This window comes from Typopeltis vanoorti, chromosome 2, assembly GCF_054136105.1.
Source record: "Typopeltis vanoorti isolate ZY-2024b chromosome 2, IOZ_Tvanoo_1.0, whole genome shotgun sequence".
Lineage (NCBI taxonomy): Eukaryota > Metazoa > Arthropoda > Arachnida > Uropygi > Thelyphonidae > Typopeltis > Typopeltis vanoorti.
Genome location: NC_143550.1, coordinates 149,927,322 through 149,948,196, shown reverse-complemented (window position 1 = coordinate 149,948,196; position 20,875 = coordinate 149,927,322). Strand labels below are relative to the sequence as shown.

At 34.1% G+C, this 20,875-nt stretch overlaps 1 protein-coding gene across 1 annotated transcript in view; it reads left to right on the top strand.

The window, feature by feature from the left end:
* The window catches only part of Arp3 (Actin-related protein 3), a 204,791-nt gene that overhangs the window by 93,765 nt on the left and 90,151 nt on the right, over positions 1-20,875 (top strand). The window contains exon 6 of the mRNA XM_090408792.1: positions 5,656-5,763. Coding sequence (XP_090264918.1) covers positions 5,656-5,763 — 108 coding nt within the window. The remainder of the gene's footprint in view (positions 1-5,655; positions 5,764-20,875) is intronic.

Here is a 20,875-nt window from a genome sequence, read left to right as displayed (position 1 = left end):
ATCAAAGTGGTAAAAAGCACTCAGCATACATACGGTCAGAAATACATATCCATACTTGAAGTAGAAAAAGCCATCAAAGGTTTGAAATTTGGAAAGGCAGAGGGTGTAGATAATATTATACTAGAAATGCTGAAGTATGGTGGTATAAAAGTCTTACAGTGGCTGCACTGCATAGTTCAGAATGCCTGGACAGAGAGACGAATTCCTGATGATTCGAGTAGAGCTCTCATAGTACCCATATATAAAAATTGAAATAAAACTGAATGTGAGAATTACAGAGGTATTTCCCTGCTTAGTGTTCCTGGCAAGATCTATGCAAGTATACTTGAGAAACGGTTGAGAAGAATTGTGGAAGAAAAGCTTGGTGAAGAACAAGCTGGATTCAGGCCAAATAGAGGCTGTCAGGATCAGATCTTCACTTTACGACAAATAATTGAGAAAGCATGGAAATATAACAAAGATCTGTATATATGTTTTGTCGATCTGGAAAAGGTATATGACATGGTGCCAAGAGAGAAGCTATTCGATATGCTACAGTTGTATGGTGTCGAGGGAGCATTATATCAAGCAATACTCAGTCTTTATTTGAGTTGTAAGTCAGCAGTTGGAATTGAAAGAAGTACAGGAAGATGGTTTAATGTTAATTCTGGTGTGAGACAAGGATGTACATTATCCCCTCTTTTATTCATTATCTATATGGATCACATTATGAAGGAGAGTGGTATTAAATATGTTGTCAAAATTGGTGATGTTAATGTCAGCTCTTCTTTATGCAGACGATGTTAAACTTCTAAATAAATCCGCTACAAGTCTGCAAGATTCCCTGACTAAATTGAATAACTGTTGTAATAGATATGGTATAAAGGTCAGCAATAAAAAGACAAAGACAATGAAAATAGGCAGAATCGTTGAAAATGTCTACTATGTTGTGAACGAGAACCTATAGAACAAGTAAAACATTTCAGCTACTTAGGCACGATTTTTAGTGAAGATGGTAAATTAAATATGGAAATAGACAATTGAATCAACAAAGGAAGTCAATTGAATAAATTCATATGGAATAAGAGAGAAATTAGTCGGAACACTAAATTAGCTGTATACAAGACAGTGTTCAAACCAGTTTTAACTCATGGATCTGAGAGTTGAGTCAGAAGTAAAACACTTGACCGAAGACTAGAGACCGCAGATATGAGAGTCCTGAGAAAGATTAGAGGTGTGAATGAACAGATGGCAACAATGGCAATATCATATGAAAAATGAGGATATTAGGAAAGAACTCGACATTGTCAGCATCCAGAAATGCGTTAGCAGAGCTAATCTCAGGTGGCACTTAAACGGAATGGGTGAGGAAAGATTAGGGAAACAAGTGTTCTTTGCCAGGTTGGCAGGAAAACAACCCAGAGGAAGACCAAGCTATAGGTGGATTGATAGGGTACAAAGTGCTTTACATGATAGAATCTGATAATGTTGGAGTCTTGACCAGTAACAAACTGATTTAGAGGAAAATTGTAGATAGGAAGTTAGTGATGATGTAAATTTTTCATGTAGTACTATCATATCCTGTACACCCCATGAGGGTACATTGCAGGAATTTGATGATATCAACTGCCCATCCTTGTCAAAAATATGGGAAAGTTTGATCCGAATAACACATTAATTTCTTTTTTTGATGATGATAAGAAAAATTATAATTATTTTATAATCACTTTCATGATTAACCTTTTCTTCAGTGAAGCATAATGTTATTAGCGATTTAACATCATTCAGCTGGTACTATTTTGAATAATTCAATTGTTTGCATTCTACCTTGTAAAAAATATTGTTCAGGCCACTGGTGATAGTTTTTTTAATTTGTTTTTGTTTGTTTTTTGATGATATTTAATAAATAATAGTTATTCTGCTGAAAATGTTAGCTTGTAAATCAGTGATGAGAAATTAGAATTTGGAATAGAAATTAGAATTTGACAACTAGCAATCATATTTAACTCTTTTGTGTGCAAGTGTTAAATAATTAAATATTTTTATTATTATTATTACGTGACACGTCCAAGGAGTCCAAAGACTCATCAAGAGAGGGCACCTACTGTACAACTCTGTCTCCACCACTCAATCCATAAGTTGCAGTAAATCGCAACTGCCATCATCATCTAAACCAGGGGTCTCCAAACTACAGCTCACGATATGATTTTATCCGGCCTGCTAATTGGGCTAATTTTTCAATAAGGATCCTCAAAAAAAAACATGGGGTGTTGATAGATTTCGAATGCATTGATTAAAATTGTGTTCAAAATATATTCCTGAATAGCAAAAAGTAACCGTAATCCAAGTTACGGTCTTTCTTACTGTAAATGGGCGGTTAAAATGGACTAATGAAGAAAAAAATTTTGAATTTTACAAAATTTTACAAGCAAATTTGAAGAAATTTGCTTGTAAATGTATCTCTATTTTTGGGACAACGTATCTTTGCGAACAAACTTTTTCCCGAATGAAATATATCAAGTCAAAATGCAGGGCAGATTTATCTGATGAACATTTGAAATTGCTACTTTTAATTAGCATTTCAAAATTTGAACCTGAGTTGAATAAGATTTTAAAAATACAAACACAGTTACATCATTCACATTAATGATTTTATTATAATTTGTGATAAAAATATGAGAATTTGCTGATAGTGTTCATTGTCATTAATATACGATAATTTAATCTCACATACTCTGTAATAAGTTTTTATCTGCTTTCAATAAAACCCATATATCTAGTTCTAGAGGGTTTTTTTTACTACGGCCCGCTGAACAGTGCTGAAGTTCCCAATGTGGCCCTCATGGCAAAAAGTTTGGAGACCACTGATCTAAACCAATGCCATCTACCACCCACCACAACCATTAGTATTTTCAAAGACAATCACAAACATCCATATCCACAGCCTTTTGGTTACAGAGATAAAAGGCAGGCAATTTTCGGCATTTGCTAGTCAGGTTGGGCAAATGTATTGAATCTCTGCTCCTTAACAAGCAGACTATGAGTTTCAGTCACCCAGTGTAAGTGAAACTGCACTGCTTATTGAAAAACTGATGTTGCTTGAAAAAAGTACCATGTTTGGTTCTCAGGGTTTATGGATTATGTTACCTTCAGTAGAGCTCTTTTGTAAAACAGTAGGTGCTAATACACAGGAAAAAGTTGAATAAAATGATACCATATCTGTATGTCACGTGTCACTGTTAATTAAAAAAAAAAAAAAAAAAAAAAGCACTGTCCTTAGCCAACCACATGATGTACTGTAGATGTATAAACTTTACTGTGTGAGATTGGCATAAAAAATATCCATGGTTTCTTGATAGGCTAATTTTGACTTTTAGCTAGTGTTGTTTTTCCTGTTCAGATAATTAATAAAACTGCAAGAAATCAGACATTGTAATTCACTGATTTGCAGACCCTCTGGGTGTGGGTAGGTCTGTGTTCAGATAATAATTAAAACTAAATAATTCAGCACTTGCTGAACACCTAAGGTTACCTGTTATTTGTTGTCATTCCATTTCAACTTGTAACTTACTGTCTGAAGAAAAGTTCACAACCAGAGCTCCATTGGTATAATGCCATTATTAAAAAAAAAAAAAAAAAAAAAAATCACTATAACGAACTATTTCTGTGGTCCTTGCAAGTTTATTATAGTGTAAGTCAGCCATATTGAAAACTAGTCTGGGTGGTGATCCTTCCCTTAATACATAACAATATACACATGAAGGGAACTGTGCTTTGAGTTATGGAATACCGAAATTGTCAACATGAATTCAACTGCTTATATTTACAAGTAGGCTAATCAGGAAGATACTTCGCATGCAAACTTTGTTTGCTTACAAAGGATTAAACAAGAACATAGTTTCTTGTCAATTTTAATTTGAATTTAATAGGTATTATCTTGCAAGATATGTGCACATTTTTAATATGTTGGGAAGACTTAAATCGCAAAATTTTTAAAATAAAATTTGTAGTTTAATAGCTGTTAGTGTGCAAAACTATCTACTTATCCATAATACTAATGACCATTAAACCCATATATTTTATTTAAACTTGTAGTCATAAAATTTAATTACAAACAAAAACATTTTTTACTGCCCTCATAAGATGCAGTGATCTCATACTACTAAGTAATGAAATTCATCTTACACCTCAAAACATTCTCAATTCATGCCCAAATCTTGAACCCAGCTTGTTTGTTATAGCAGCGCTTCTCAGTCTGTGGGTCGTTGGCCCCCTCGGGGGCGGTAAGTTTTGTTGAGAGGGGGCCGTGAAATAATGAAAACAAATTTAAAATGTTTTAAGACTAAATAGATTTTTTTTTTTAATATTAAAAGAAACGTATTTATTATTTCTTTTTTGTTCTTTTTTATATTTTAATGGAAAAAATCGCACATCGGTGTTGGTTCACAAATTTTACTTCTTGTGTATTTCGCCGATTAATGAATATTAGTAAATATATGCTTTATTTATATAAGTTTCATTTCAAAGGTATTGATAAGAAACACAAAAAAAGATTACAAATGCAAAATCTTGAATATAAATACAATAAATATCATAATAATATGTCTATAGTATGATTTTTTTTTCGATGGGGGCTGTGAAATATTTTCATTTTTCTAGAGGGGGGCCTTGGCATCCATAAGTTTGGAAAGCACTGTGTTAGAGTATATACACTAACCTTGGCCAACCAGACTACACTAGCCTTATTTGTTCTGTTATATGCTTCTGTAAAATTGCCATCTTCACTAAAAACAGGCTAAATAGTTTAGTTATTTTACTTGTTCTATAGTTCACCATAAAATGCACTTGTTTTCCATGTTCCTGTGTTTGCAGATTTTCAAATTTATTACATAAGTCATTCAGTTTAGTTGTCGCTGAAGCTTTATAGTAGATTTATGGTATTTAGTACTAATTTAATATGTCAAAATTCATCTGAAACGAATTGTATACATTAATGTGTATACGGTAAATGATGTAAAGTTTTCATTTGAATTATTAAGCTTAATTGTATAACAGTATTTTCTGTTTATAGAATTATCTTGTAACAAATTAATTGAATAACGCATCACTTTTACAAAGGTTATTTTTACTAACTGTCATTGACACTGCCAAAGTATAATAGTTTAATAAAATTGTTAATAGTTAATCACCCATTATGACATGTTTTCATATAAATAAAAACATGGATACGAATCATAAAAATCTCTCTCATATATATATATATATATATATATATATATACGCACACTTGGGGTTCCCCCCCCCATGCCTACGCCGCCCAACCCCTCCCGAATTCCGGACTGGTAGGCCGGTTCTCCTTGAATTTTGAAGATTCGACACTCAGGGTAGCCCATGAATTTCAAAACGTTTCAAATAACTTGACAAAAAACATGACACAAAAACGTTACATAAAAAGGCTTATCATTTTATATTATAGGGTGTATATATATATATATATATATATATATATATATTTTTTTTTGTTAACAGATGGATAGTTAGTTAATAACATTTTTGGATTGCAGAGTCTTGGTGTGCTTGGCATTATTTACCATCCATGTGCTTTTATTACTGATGTAGAAAATAGTTTTACTTAATTTTTGTCAAATTTAAAAAGTGAAAATAATTTAATTTCAGGCTGTATTGGCATTAGCTGCTTCTTGGACGTCACGTCAAGTTGGAGAACGAACATTAACTGGACTGGTTATTGATTCAGGTGATGGAGTGACTCACTGCATTCCCGTGGTGAGTTGTCACTTATTAAATATATCTGCAGGTGCAAAATAATATTTGAATATAAGGAATTTGATTTGCAGGATTATTAATGGTAAAAAAAATTAGGTAAATTTTATATTTTGTGTTTTGTGTAATAACTAATAATAATAAATAACTAACACTGAAAAAAAGTATTTGAAAAACCACAAGTGAAAATGCAGATCATTGGTTATAATTAATTCGAAACATATAAATGCCATTGCTCTGAACTGCAGTTCATCAACGGTCTGCTTTATCACCTTTAGCTGCCAGAGAGTTGGATCACCAGTGCAGATTTCTAGTTGAGATCCTTAGATCAGTAAACACTAAAGGAAAGGATCCTTAGATCGTCTCACCTGGAAATGCTGGAAAGGTTTGAAAGAACCTGTGCTGTTGTCATTTGATAGTTCCTGACATAGTTTTTCTCAATGCAGGAGATCTTGGGATACTCCTGCATTGGTGAGGTAATCAGAGAAACTACCTATTATGTAGGTAGTAAGTACCCAGAGAGCATGGCTAAAGAATTTATGATTAAGATGTGTTTGTGTCCGGAAAGGCTCTAAGTCGATGTCTGCCCAAGAAAAATCTGATATTTGAAGATTTGGGTGTTAGCAAAAGTAAGGGAAGTGATGTAGGATCTTTCATGCAAGAAATTAGACTACATGAAACCTGGCTGCATTGAAGTTCATGAAAAGTTATCCTCACTCCACTAAGGAACAGCAAAGGAGATCAGAGTTTAGGACATTGGTTATGGAAGATATAGAGGCTTCATTACAAGATTTGAAATAAAGAAGAAGAATCAAGTGTACTGTCATCAGCAAAGGTATGAATAGGATTTGAAGTCAGTAAAAGATTATTTATGTACTGAAGGAGGAGGAGGGTGGATGAGAGTACAGTCATGGGATACTCCTGCTTGGTGGGAAAATCAAAGAAAAACATTTACTATTGTGTAGTGAGTAGCTAGGGAAGAGACCGGTTACCCAATTGTAAAGAGAAGAAGTGGCAGTAGTTTGCAATTTATTAATTTTTTTGCAGGTGTAGTGAACTGCTGTGTAAAGCTGATTTTTGGTCATGAGCTGTTTGCAATATGTGAATTTTTTTTTTTTCTTGAATCCTTGATGTTCTTGTAGAATTGTCACTTGGATAGTGGTCAGGTATTTTGGATAGAATGGAAGGTGAAATTTTAGTAAGAATTATTTTTGTTATTCAATCATGCAGTTGTTTTTGGATTTGTATAATAAAAACAGTAGTTTGACCAAGGAAGAAAGGAGTAAAAGTGATGGAGGTCATCCCATTTTCCACCTTCATAATGTCAGAAGATACAAGACTTGAGAATAGCTACTTGAAGATTGTTTCATTACTAATAGCATATATCTCAACATCCCTGCATGCTTGATTAGTGGAATTAAAGAACACAGTTTGAGTTAACTTCATAGACCCTGAAGAAGGTGACCTCACTATTTAAATATTTTGATTGCAAAAAGTACAGTTTTAGAGATAGACAGATGCAGAAGTCAGATATCAGAGTTCAGGGAACTGTATAGAAACAAACGAATGCAACAAAGTTTAAGGAGGTTTTGAGCAAGAATAGGTTATACAGGGGGTGGGGGGTTTGTATTCTCTGGCATGGGATATCATTTCTGATGAATGTATAAGCACACTCTTTATGTCAAAAGAATTGTGTAAGGTATAGTTAGCATCTGAGATGGACATTAGTTAATTGAGGAATAATAGGTCTAGTTTCGATAATTGTGAATGGAGGTGCGCATCATTTAATAAGGCTACAAATGTTGGTAAAGTGGATGCGGAAGTTTTTTGTGTGTATTTTTAATGCTTGTCTTTTAAGATCTGCACTATAACTGTGATTGGTTACATTCTTTCATTGATGTTGTGGAGGAAGAGTTAAAAAAAAAAGTTAAAGAGCTGGAGCATGCAGTCGAGGATTAAAGACTTGCAAACATAGTGCTTTAAAAAAAGTCTTGATTGTGCGTTGCCTTCTGACAGCGTAAGTGGCAACAGAATTTTTCATTAGCTGGTTGAGAAGCCTCCTGATCCATTACTGTCAAGTTCTGCCATTTTACACTGTTGTATCCTCAAATGGAGAGGGTCTGGATCCCTACAGTGTATTTGGCATGGCCTTGAAGGGTTTAACCTATAAAATAGAAACCAGTGCTCTTGCTCTGAAGATTAAACATGACAGCAGCCATTTCAGGCCTTCAAGTGAGCAAGGTGGTGCAAAAGTGAAAGGCATCTTCCACTTAGGTGTCTACTTGGCATTTCTTCCAACTAGGGACAATTAGACACCTAAGTTGGCAGATGGTGTACCTGGTAAGATGTAGCACTACTTGCCAGATACACCAGAGCCCTGTCAGAAACAGGCTATACAACAGGAAAGTGGGGTTTGACTTGGCTGAAAAAAGCTCTAGATTGTTCCACCAATCTCTGTGATGTCTTTGAGGTGAATGCCAACCTAGTGACCTTTTGATGCCTCCAAAACACAGTTTTGTCTTTTTCCTCTCAAAAATTACCTTAGCTCTCTTTTTAATTTTGATAATATTTAGCTGAGCAGTCAAGACTTGAACTGACATTTACTTCTAGCCTTTATTGGCACAAACACATCACATCTATAGTTCAAAAAAAAAAAACCCTCTTGGCATCCAGTTTCATCAAAGACATTGTATGTAACATTAACTAACTAGCTCTGAAGAAATCCACCTCACTTTAGAATACTGTTTTGGGATAGTGCACCTCTATAAAAATTGATGTTGTTCAAAAGAAGGCATTTTGGCTAATTCTTGACTACTTCTGTCTCATAGACTCCAGTCACTGTCTCACAAATTGTTGCTTTGTGCACTGTCTTTTCTACAGAAACTTCCATGTGCACTGTTCGTGTTTTGTCATTTCTGACAAAATATGAACAATAGCTGCCCTACATCCTTTTACTGTTCAACTCACCAAACCTGCTACTCTCACTCATCTTTCATTCCATTTATTTTGTGTTATGGAGTAGCCTTCTGCATGAATCATTCCCCACTAACAACCTCCAACTTTTCAAGAATAGATTCCTTTTCTCTTGTGCACCTACTTTCTGTGGGAATGATATTAAAAAGAAATCATGCATTGCATATGCATAGTGTTTGATGTGCATCCTCACAGACCTTTCTGAAAATCAGGTGTACTTAGTTGATTTTTCTCTTGTAGCATACACAAGTATCTGTTGCCATTTTGTTTTTATCTACATTACAACTACTTGTGAAATTGTGACAAATGAGTTAGTGATGGGACCTGCTGGAAATAGTATCAGAAAAACTTTTATTTAGTCATTCCTCACTGTAACAAAGTACTGGAAAAGTCCAGAGGCATGATACTCTTCTAAAGGAAAGTCACCGTGACAGACTTTTGTGGCCCCTTGATTTTCTGAAATAACATTTACATTAAAACTGCTTCTGCATGTATAGCATAATACTGTTATGTGTCTTTCCATAGCATCTCTTGTATATAAAATATCAGTTGTTTGAATTTAGATATTTATAATTTGTATATGATATTAAATGATTACCATTATACATGCTGTTTGGGGGGGGGGGGGAGTGAGGGGGTTTGCATTATTAGTTGTCACCACTTTAGCTGAAGGAAGTGATGACTCAAAAGGAAAATTGTGTTAGTATACTTTTAACTTCATACTTTATTCAATTTGCTTTTATGTTCTTGTAAGTGTTATTTACAGTAAATATACAACAAATTATTGGATTGCAGCACTTTTCTTGCTGTATTTTATCATTTACATTCATTGTACCAATTTCTCCAAGAATATGTGCTGTCATGATCACGTAAATCTGTTGCAGTCTTCATAATTAGAGCAAACTCATTCTTTTCCCATTTCATCTGTTTAATGTATTGGATCCAGTGACCTGTTATAACCAAGTAAACTTGACTTTTTATAAACTTCTACTAAGAGCAGTTGATCTTTATTGCCAATAGTGTGCTGAGAATGTAAGTACTTTTGTTTTATGACTTTTTTTTTTTTTTAAGGGGTAGGAGGAAAAAGGACTAAGTTTCTGGTAGGAAAAATCTCAGCTTTCTCTAATTTCAGTTTAAAAAAAACTTATGAATGTTGCTATCATGACTAATTTTATATTGATCTAGTTTTTTTGTTCATATTATACATGCTCTTATTTCATTATTTTTCCCATAAGGTATTCTTTTAACCTTTTAATTTTTGCACATGCTTCATATCTTGGTTTTTATTTATTTTTATGACTTGGGTTTTACTAACCTTTTATATCTTGGATTTTATTCATTACTTTTTTTGCTATCAGCTAGTGCCTTTTATTCCCTTATAGGAAAGAGGTGAGGCTTTTCAATCCTGTCTAGCTTTAAAGACTGAGTGGCAGTTCAATCAGAGTAAACTGGCATAAGCCTATTACTAATTATAAGCAGCTGCCATCTCTTGGTACCTAATCCTAACAGCATATGTTTTTGTCTGAAATAATATGGGTTCTATGGTCGATTTTCTCGAGTTTACACGATGAAAAACCTGAGTTTCAGGGTGAAAAAAAGCCACTTGTCCATACCAGAGATTGACTAACTTATGAACCAGTCAAAGAAAGGCTTAGAAAAAGTTCCTTCACTCAGTGACTAGACTTAAACTTAAGTCTATCTTCAGGAGGCTTAACATAGAGAATTCAAGTGCCACTTCCACTGAGCTACACAGACTTTTTTCCATCTCACTTTTATATACTGAGTTTCATTCATTACTTTTTCATATCTCAAGTCTTACTTATTACTTCTCAAATGATTTCTTTTTTAATAATTAATATTACAGTTAGTCTATCTTTCATATTCTTTCCACGTAGTTAAAGGAAATCCATCATTCATGCTACCAAGGTAGGTCTTTGATATCACCTTCTTAACTGATGATTGAAATAGATCCTTCTTTTTGCTAATATTGTTTCAGTCATATTTCATCTTGTAATCACATACACACAAAACATAGCCAACAGTAGTAGTAGGTTAAATAGGACACTCCATAGAATAAAAAGATTGCTTATATATTCCTATAAATTTGTTCATGTTGTTCCAGATTCACACTCAGGTTTTACTGATTTAAAAGGGTATAGTTGTTTTAATAAAATAATTTTTTTTCAAAAAACCTTATCAGTAAAAATACTTAATATTGACTCGCATTACAGGAAGCAACTGATACAATAAAAAAGGAAAAGTTGGTCCTTGTTGGGAATCTAAATAGCAGAGTGGGAAATGATTGTCAGACATACAAAAATATTTTGGAAAAATTTGGAGAAAAGAGCAAAGCTAATAATAATGGCAAATACCTGTTGGATTTCTGCTCAGGACATCGGCTGGTTATTACTAACACAATGTACCAACATAAAAATGTGCTCAAATCTGCACGGAGAGAACAGGCAAGGAATAAGAAAAGTGTTATTGACTATGTTATTGTTGATAGTGATGTTTTCTCACTAGTGGAGGACACTGAAGTGTACAGAGGATTTTAAAATTGGAAGAGATCACCATTTAGTCTTGAGCAGATTAAAATTAAATTGCATATTGAAACTAACAACACGTAAGAAAGTTTTAAAGTGAATAAAAGTAGAGCAGCTCTCAGATGTGAACTGTAGACTAAAATACACAAAGATTATTGAAGAAAAAATGAAAGAGTTTGAGAACAAGAACCAAACCTTGGAGATTCAGTGTTGATTTAGCCAGAGAGGTATGTGGTGAGGTTGACTGCAAGGATAGAAAAATCAGAACTCCATGATGGACACTGGAAGTTAAAGAGAAGACAGTGAAGGAAAAGAAGAACGCATATCAAAAGTTCCTGGTGAATTAATCAGCTTGTGCTCCTAGAGAATAGAGAGGCAAATGTAACAAAGCTAAACACTGTGTAAAACTAGCTAAACAAAAGTCATGGGAAGAGAAGACTTTGGAAAGAACATAGGAAATAAATATCAGGAAGGTGGCAAAATATTCTGGAGGCGATTGAAAAAGCTCGGAAATGGAGCAAAGAGTGCTGTAAAGGAAATTAGAGATGATAAAGGTGACATGAAAACTGGAGGAAAAGATATCCTTGTTGTATGGAGCAATTTCTTCAAAACTTTGTTAAATGAAACAAGCAGTGATAGCACAGTGGTAAAAAACACTCGACAGGCATGCAATCAGGAACACTTTTTCTACTTCAACTATGGACATAGTTGAAGTAGAAAATGCCATCAAAAGCTTGAAATGTGGAAAGGCAGCAGGAGTAGATGATGTTCGACCAGAAATGCTCAAGTATGGAGGTATAAAAGTCTTGCATTGGCTGCACTGCATAGTTCAGAAGGCCTAGACAGAGGGATGAATTTCAGATGATTGGAGTAGAGCTCTCATAGTACAAACATACAAAAAAAGGGAAATAAAACTGAATGTGAGAATTACAGAGGTATTTCCCTATTGAGTGTTCCTGGAAGATTTATGCAAGTATACTTGAGAAACACTTGGAGAGATTGTGAAAGGAAGCTTGGTGAAGAACAAGCTGGATTCAGGCCAAATAGAGGCTGTCAGGATCTGATTATCTCTTTACAACAAATAGTTGAGAAATCATGGGAATATAACAAAGATCTGTAATTTAAGTTTAGTAAACCTGTAAAAGGCATACGACAGGGTACCAAGAAAAAGCTGTTCAAAACGCTACAATTATATGGTGTCAATGGGGCATTATGTCAAGCAATACTTAATCTTTATTTGAGTTTTAAGTCAGCAGTTAGCTGTTTTAAGGATACTTGTGACATAAGACTGAATGATAAATGCACGTAAACACAAGAAAGATATTTAATTAACCAAATATTTCGGTCAGGGAATAGCAGACCATCTTCAGTGGTATTACAAGAACAGTTTTAAAAAATACAAGCTAGAATACTAACAATAGATCGTTAAAAATAGAACACGGCACGTGATGTTATATCACTAAGTATTAAGTATAAAATGGAACATTTTGAAATAGAGACATGATTGAAAAAAAAAAAAAAAAAAAAAATTGAGTAATCTTGATTAGACTTAAAACTCATTTTGCAAGTCCTACTAGATTTTATGGTCTAGGAGGTCTTGCAAAATGCAAAATAGCCAAAAATCCATAAGATTGACTATCCTCTTCGTCCAATAGTAGATTGTATTGATTCTCCTACTTACCGTATAGCCAAATATCTAGTTAAATTATTGAAATCTTACATTGGCAACTCTAATTCTTTTTTAAAAAAACTCCTCAGATTTCTTAGAAAAATTAAAAAATGTCTCATTACAACCTACAGATCTTATGGTTAGCTTTGATATAGAATCTTCTATATACCAATGTACCTCTCAAGGAAACTTTAAAATTACTTGCTGACATCTTTCCTCAAGACATTATAAAACTATTCGATTTCGTAATACATTCTGGATATTTCGTATGTCAAAATAAATTTTATAGCCAAGTAGAAGGAACGGCCATGGGAAGTCCTCTTTCTCCTGCTTTAGCCAACTTTTATTTGGAACATTTAGAAAAAGTCCTCTTCTCATCTATTTTCCCCTTAACCATCCTTTTGGGTAAGATATATAGATGACATCTTTACTATTTGGCCTCACAGCAAAAACTCTTTACCTTCTTTTTTAAACAGTATTAATTCCTGGCATCATCGTTTAAAGTTTACTATGGAAATAGAAGAAAACAACCAGTTATCTTTTTTAGACATTCTCCTCATTCAGTCACCTTCAAATATTCTTACAACTACAGTATACAGGAAACCAACGTTCACAGGTCGTTATATTCTTAAAGAATCAGCCCATCATCCTTGTCAAAAAAACAGGAATTATAAAATGCCTCATCAGAAGAGCCAAAACTAATTGTTCTACTTTTGATTATCTACAGAAAGAACTTTCTACTATCCAACAACACATGAAACTCAGTGGCTTTTCTAAAAAAAGTACTCAACATCTTCTCAACTCTTATAATCCTCCACAAAACAAAGTTTCAATATGTCGAGTGCCTATTTCTTATATCTTCGGTATTTCAGAACCTATCGCAAGAATTTTAAAGAAATATGATTTAACAACTACGTATTCACCTATTAACAAATTGTCTTCTCATTTTCCTTCTAAAGACAAATGCTCAACTTTATCTCTTCCTGGAGTTTATCAAATTCCTTGCAACTGTGGTCTTTCCTATTTTGGACAGACTGGACGTGCTCTTGAAAAAAGAATCCAAGAACATTAATCCTCCATTCTTCACAACAAACCTGAAAAGTCTGGATTGGCTCAACACGGGATTGAAACTGACCACAGCATCTTTTGGTCCAGGACTCGCCTCTTACATAGATAGCGTTATAGGTTCGGACGTTTGTTCAAGGAAAGCGTGGAGGCCTTACTCCATCGTCCTAACCTGAATCGTAATGACTGTATATCTATATCAAAAATCTGGGAAAGTCTAATCAAGATTACTCATTAATTTTTTTTTTTTTTTCCAATCATGTCTCTACTTCAAAATGTTCCGTTTTATACTTAGTGATATAACATCATGCGGCATGTTCTATTTTTAACGATCTATTGTTATTGTTCTAGCTTGTATTTTTTAAAACTGTTCTTGTAATACCACTGAAGATGGTCTGCTATTTCTAGACCGAAATATTTGGTTAATTAAATATCTTTCTTGTGTTTACGTGCATTTATCATTAAGTCAGCAGTTAGAATTGAAGGAAATATAGGAAGTTTGCTTTTATGTTAAATCTGGTGTCAGACAAGGATGTACATTATCCCCTTCTGTTATTTATTATCTATACGGATAACATTATGAAGGAAAGTGGTATTAAACGTGATATCAAAATTGGAGGTGTTAATGTCAGCTCTTTGCTTTATACGGACGATGTTATACTTCTAAATAAATCCGTTACAAGTCTGCAAGATTCCCTGACTTAATTGAATAACTGTTGCAATACATATGGTATGAAGGTCAGCAATAAAAAGACAAAGACAATGAAAACAGGCAGAATCGTTGAAAATATCAACTGCATTGTGAACGGAAAACCTGTGGAACAAGTAAAACATTTCAGCTACTTGGGCACGATTTTTAGTGAAGATGGTAAATTAAATATGGAAATAGACAACAGAATCAACAAAGCTGGTATGGTAGGAAGTCAGTAGAATAAATTCATGTGGATAAGAGAGAAATTAGTCGGAGCACTAAATTAGCTTTATACAAGATAGTTATCAAACCAGTTTTAAATTATGGATCTGAGAGCTATGTCAGAAGTAAAACATTTGACAAAGACTAGAGACCGCAGATATGAGAGTACTGAGAAAGATTAGAAGCGTGAACAGATGGCATCAATCGGAATATCATATTAAAAGCGAGGAAATTAGTTAAGAACTTGACATTGTCAGCATCCAGGAATGCATTAGCAGAGTTATCTCAGGTGGTATGGTCACAGTAATTAGTGTTCACTGTGTTAGTATATTTGAGTCCACAGTTTACTTCTGAAAGCTGCTCAACTTTTGATTCTTTTTAAAATAATAAAACAAAAGTCATGTTGTCTCATTATTTTACTTGTGGCAATATCATATTAAAAATGAGGATATTAAGAAAGAACTTGACATATTTAGCATCCAGGAATGTGTTGCAGAGCTAATCTCAAGTGGTAAAGGTTGTTAAACAGAATGAAAGAGGAAGGATTAGCAAAACAAGTGTTCTTTGACAGGTTGGCAAGAAAAAGACCCAGAGGAAGTCCAAGATATAGGTGTATTGATATAGCAAAATTGATACAGATGATATTCGACCAAAAATGCTGAAGTATGGTGGTATAAAAGTCTTACAGTGGCTGCACTGCATAGTTCAGAATGCCTGGGAGGGACGAATTCCTGATGATTCGAGTAGAGCTCTCATAGTACCCTTATATAAAAATTGAAATAAAACTGAATGTGAGAATTACAGAGTTATTTCCCTGCTGAGTGTTCCTGGCAAGATCTATGCAAGTATACTCGAGAAACGGTTGAGAAGAATTGTGGAAGAAAAGCTTGGTGAAGAACAAGCTGCATTCATCCCAAATAGATGCTGTCAGGATTAGATCTTCACTTTACGACAAATAGTTGAGAAAGCAAGGGAATATAACAGAGATCTGTATTTAAGTTTTGTCGACCTGGAAAAGGTATATGACAAGGTGCCAAGAGAGAAGCTATTCAATACGCTATAGTTATATGGTGTCAATGGGGCATTATATCAAGCAATACTTAGTCTTTATTTAAGTTGTAAATCAGCAGTTAGAATTCAAGGAAGTACAGGAAGATGGTTTAATGTTAAATCTGGTGTGAGACAAGGATGTACATTATCCCCTCTGTTATTCATTATCTATATGGATCAAATTATGAAGGAAAGTGATATTAAACATGATATCAGAATTGGAGATGTTAATGTCAGCTCTTTGCTTTATACGGACGATGTTATACTTCTAAATAAATTTGCTAAAAGTTTGCAAGATTCCCTGACTAAATTGAATAACTGTTGTAATAGATATGGTATGAAGGTGAGCATTAAAAAGACAAAGACAATGAAAATAAGTAGAATTGTTGAAAATGTCAAATGTGTTGTGAACAGGGAACCTGTGGAACAAGTAAAACATTTGAGCTACTTAGGCATGATTTTTACTAAAGATTCTAAATTAAATATGGAAATAGACAATAGAATCAACAAAGCTGGTATGGTAGGAAGTGAAATGAATAAATTCATATGGAATAAGAGAGAAATTAGTCAGAACATTAAATTAGCTGTATACAAGACAGTGTTCAAACCAGTTTAACTTATGGATCTGAGAGCTGGGTCAGAAGTAAAACACTTGAGCAAAACTAGACACTGCAGATATGAGAGTCCTGAGAAAGATTAGAGGCATGAGCAGATGGCAATATCATATTAAAAACAAAGAAATTAGGAAAGAACTTGACATTGTCAGCATCCAGGAATGCGTTAGCAAAGCTAATCTCAAGTGGTATGGTCACTTAAACAGAATGGGCGAGGAAAGATTGGCAAAACAAGTGTTCTCTGTCAGGTTGGCAGGAAAATGACCCAGAGGAAGACCAAGATATAGGTGGATTGATACGGTACAAAGTGCCTTAGATGATAGAAATATAAGATCTGATAATGTTGGAGTCTTGAAAAATAACAGACTGATTTGGAGGAAAATTGTAGATAGGAAGTTAGTAATGATGTAAATTTTTCATGTAGTACTATCATATTCTGTACACCCCCTTGAGGGTACATGTCAGGAATTTGATGATGATGATCCAGTAAAAAGTGCCTTAGAAGACAGAAATATAAGATCCGATAATGTTACTTGACAGATAGCAGATTGATTTGGACGAAAATTGCTGATAGGAAGTTAGTAATGATATAAATTCTTCATGTAGTACTATCATGATATCCTGCCCTTGAAGGTGCATATTAGGAATTTTATGGTTATGATAATATTGACTCATAGTATTGATATATACTACTGTTTTGTCACTTCTTGTTTCATTTAGCAGTGTTTCAAAGTAATTACTTCAAACAACTAGACTATATCTTTATTTTCAGATTCTGTATCGCCTTTAGCATTTCTGATTCCTTTTACAGGAATCTTTCTACCATTTCGTAGCTTCTTTAATAGCACATCACAAAGTTGGCAACAGAATATTTGCCACCTGTGTGATGTTTGTTTTCCATATTTTTTTATCAATTTTCCCATGACTTTTGTTTAGCTGCTTTTACACATAGCTTATTTCTCTTTACATTTTTCTCTTTTGCTCTGGTGTGTGCATTTTTAACTTCTTGTGTCCACCAATGGAGTTCTGATTTTTCTATTCTTGCAGACAACTTAATCACATATTTCTGATTCAATCATTGCTTTCTTCAAAGTTTGCCACTGAGTCTCCAGGATTTGGTTCTTACCTTTAATTTCTCTTTTTAAGTTTTAAAGAATCATTTTATATAACAAAAGATCGTGGTTCCATCATAGTCCAAATTTTTATTAGTTTTGTTACTAATATTGTTTTATTGTTATTAGTTTTTAACATTTGAATTATTAATTATTCCTAAAATTTTTTGAATGTTACTGTATTAATGGCATTTCAAAAAAGAGATACTGAACTGGAGAATGGGTTAATATCATAATAAGGTTTCTGTGTAAAATGGTTGATAAAATTAAGAGACAGATTTGCTTACAATGAGAATAAATTATTTAATGACAGCAGAATTTTCAGTCGTGTTTCACGACCATTATCAGTACTTAAATACAATACAGTTAAAGAAAAAATAGAATAACAATTAAAAATAATACCACATGTTGTTATATATGATGTTAAACTCAAGAAGAAAGCTACATCTACCATTATAGGTCTATTCTTGCTGTACTTTCTGCAATTTTATCTCCTGAGGATATTTCTGCTTAATCTACACAAAAAAAAATTTGTAATCAAGAAATGCCTATTTATCAACAAAAAAGATCATCACCCTGGTTTGTATCTTGATACCAAGAAATCTTATTGCAGACTGATCATTCACATGTAAAAATAATCATAATTTAGATTTCTTTAAATTAACATCATCATCATCAAATTCCTGCCGTGTACCCTCAAGGGGTGTACAGGATATGACAGTACTACATGAAAAAATTACATCATTACTAACTTCCTATCTACAATTTTCAAATCAGTCTGTTACTTGTCAAGACTCCAACATTATCAGATCTTATATTTCTATCGTCTAAGGCACTTTGTACCGTATCAATCCACACCTATATCTTGGTCTTCCTCTGGGTCGTTTTCCTGCCAACCTGGCAAAGAACACTTGTTTTGCTAATCTTTCCTCTCCCATTCTATTTAAGTGACCATACCACCTGAGATTAGCTCTGCTAATGCATTCCCGGATGCTGACAATGTCAAGTTCTTTCCTAATATCCTCATTTTTAATATGATATTGCCATTGATGCCATCTGTTCACGCCTCTAATCTTTCTCAGGACTCTCATATCTGCGGTCTCTAGTCTTTGGTCAAGTGTTTTACTTCTGACCCAGCTCTCAGATCCATAAGTTAAAACTGGTTTGAACACTGTCTTGTATACAGCTAATTTAGTGTTCCGACTAATTTCTTTCTTATTCCATATGAATTTATTCAATTGACTTCCCACCATACCAGCTTTGCTGATTCTGTTGTCTATTTCTATATTTAATTTACCATCTTCAGTAAAAATCGTGCCTAAGTAACTGAAATGTTTTACTTGTTCCACAGGTTCTCCATTCACAACACAGTTGACATTTTCAATGATTCTGCCTATTTTCATTGTCTTTGTCTTTTTATTGCTGACCTTCATACCATATCTATTACAACAGCTATTCATTTTAGTCAGAGAATCTTGCAGACTTGTAGTGGATTTATTTAGAAATATAACATCATCCGCATAAAGCAAAGAGCTGACATTAACATCTCCAATTTTGATATCAGGTTTAATACCACATTCCTTCATAATGTGATCCATATAGATAATGAATAACAGAGGGGATAATGTACATCCTTGTCTCACACCAGATTTAACATTAAACCATCTTCCTGTACTTCCTTCAATTCTAACTGCTGACTTACAACTCAAATAAAGACTAAGTATTGCTTGATATAATGCCCCATTGACACCATATAACTGCAGCGTATTTAATAGCTTCTCTCTTGGCACCTTGTCATATGCCTTTTCCAAATCGACAAAACTTAAATACAGATCTTTGTTGTATTCCCATGCTTTCTCGACTATTTGTCATAAAGTCAAGATCTGATCCTGACAACCTCTATTTGGCCTGAATCCAGCTTGTTCTTCACCAAGCTTTTCTTCCACAATTCTTCTCAACCGTTTCTCAAGTATACTTGCATAGATCTTGCCAGGAACACTCAGTAGGGAAATACCTCTGTAATTCTCACATGCAGTTTTATTTCCCTTTTTATATATGGGTACTATGAGAGCTCTACTCCAATCATCGGGAATTCGTCCCTCTCTCCAGGCTTTCTGAACTATGCAGTGCAGCCACTGTAAGATTTTTATACCACCATACTTCAGCATTTCTGGTCGAATATCATCTACTCCTGCTGCCTTTCCACATTTCAAGCCTTTGATGGCTTTTTCTACTTCAAGTATGGATATGTATTCCTGACTGCATGCCTGGTCAGTGTTTTTTATCACTGACCAGGCATGTGTTTTATCTGAGAGCTGGGTCAGAAGTAAAACACTTGACCAAAGACTAGAGACCGCAGATATGAGAGTCCTGAGAAAGATTAGAGGCGTGAACAGATGGCATCAATGGCAATATCATATTAAAAATGAGGATATTAGGAAAGAACTTGACATTGTCAGCATCCAGGAATGCGTTAGCATAGCTAATCTCAGATGGTATGGTCACTTAAATAGAATGGACGAGGAAAGATTAGCAAAACAAGTGTTCTCTGCCAGGTTGGCAGGAAAATGACCCAGAGGAAGACCAAGATATAGGTGGATTGATACGGTACGAAGTGCCTTAGACGATAGAAATATAAGATCTGATAATGTTGGAGTCTTGACAAGTAACAGACTGATTTGGAGGAAAATTGTAGATAGGAAGTTAGTAATGATGTAATTTTTTCATGTAGTACTGTCATATCCTGTACACCCCTTGAGGGTACATGGCAGGAATTTGATGATGATGATGAAACTTTCTTACATGTTATTCTTTTCAATATGAAATTCAATTTTATCTTGCTCAAGACTTAATAGTGATCACTTCCAATTTCAAATCCTCTGTACACTCTGGTGTCCTGCACCAGGGAGAAAACATCACTATCAACAATAACATACTCAATGAGACTTTTCTTATTCCTAGCCTCTTCTCTCCGTGTGAATTTGTGCACATTTTTATGTTGGAACATGGTGTTAGTAATAACCAGTCCATGTCCTGAGCAGAAATCCAACAGATATTTGCCATTATTATTAGCTTTGCTCTTTTCTCCAAATTTTCCCAAAATATTTTTGTATGTCTCACAATCATTTCCTACTCTGCTATTTAGATCCCCAACAAGGACCAACTTTTCCTTTTTC